General features: G+C 74.5%; 1 protein-coding gene across 1 annotated transcript; it reads right to left on the bottom strand.

Annotated features, from left to right (window-relative positions):
• Nucleotides 1-19: 19 nt before the first annotated feature.
• On the bottom strand, nt 20-361 carry LOC107300083 (plectin-like; the record flags this gene model as incomplete). The annotated part of the gene is made up of 1 exon (XM_015829426.1): nt 20-361. A coding segment is annotated over exon 1 (342 nt), but the record flags the coding sequence as incomplete, so codon positions are not given.
• Nucleotides 362-592: the final 231 nt, after the last annotated feature.

The raw sequence follows: 592 nt of genomic DNA on the forward strand, positions 1-592 counted from the left end.
GGGAGAGCGGGCCCCGCACGGCTTGCAGGCCGGGGGCGCGCGAGGCGGGCCGGGCGGCGGGCAGGGGGCGGCGGGCCCGCTGCAGGGTGGTGGGCACGATCTCTGGCGGCAGACGCAAGTGCTGGCGGAGGTGGGCGATGCCCTCGTCCGTCAGGTACCAGTAGCAGTGGCGCCAGGCGAAGTTCTCGCGGACCAGCCCCCGCGAGCGCAGGGAGCCCATGGCCCGCCAGACCTGCAGGTGGCTGACCCCGGGCAGCTCCGGGTGGAAGCTACGCGGGCGGGGGTCTTTCTGCCCCACCAGCACGCCCTCCCGGAACAGCAGCTCGTAGATGCTGCGCAGCTGGCCCAGCGGCATCAGCATGCCGGCCACCATGTTGCCAGAGGGCCGGCCGGCTTCTGGAAGGGAGCAGCAGAGCCTTCGCCGACGGGGAGCCGGGACGGGAAGGCAGGCTCTGCTGGGCTGGACCTGCCTCCCTCCCTCCCTCCCTCCCTCCCTCCCTCTGCCCGGCCTCAAGGAGCCTCCCGCCCGAGCCCCCCTTCCCCGCCCGACCGCAGGGGGAGCACATGCTCCTCCACCCCCTCCCTCCCTCCC

The sequence above is a fragment of the Protobothrops mucrosquamatus genome, unplaced genomic scaffold, assembly GCF_001527695.2.
Source record: "Protobothrops mucrosquamatus isolate PMUCROS unplaced genomic scaffold, P.Mucros_1.0 scaffold6088, whole genome shotgun sequence".
NCBI classification, from domain to species: Eukaryota; Metazoa; Chordata; class Lepidosauria; order Squamata; family Viperidae; genus Protobothrops; species Protobothrops mucrosquamatus.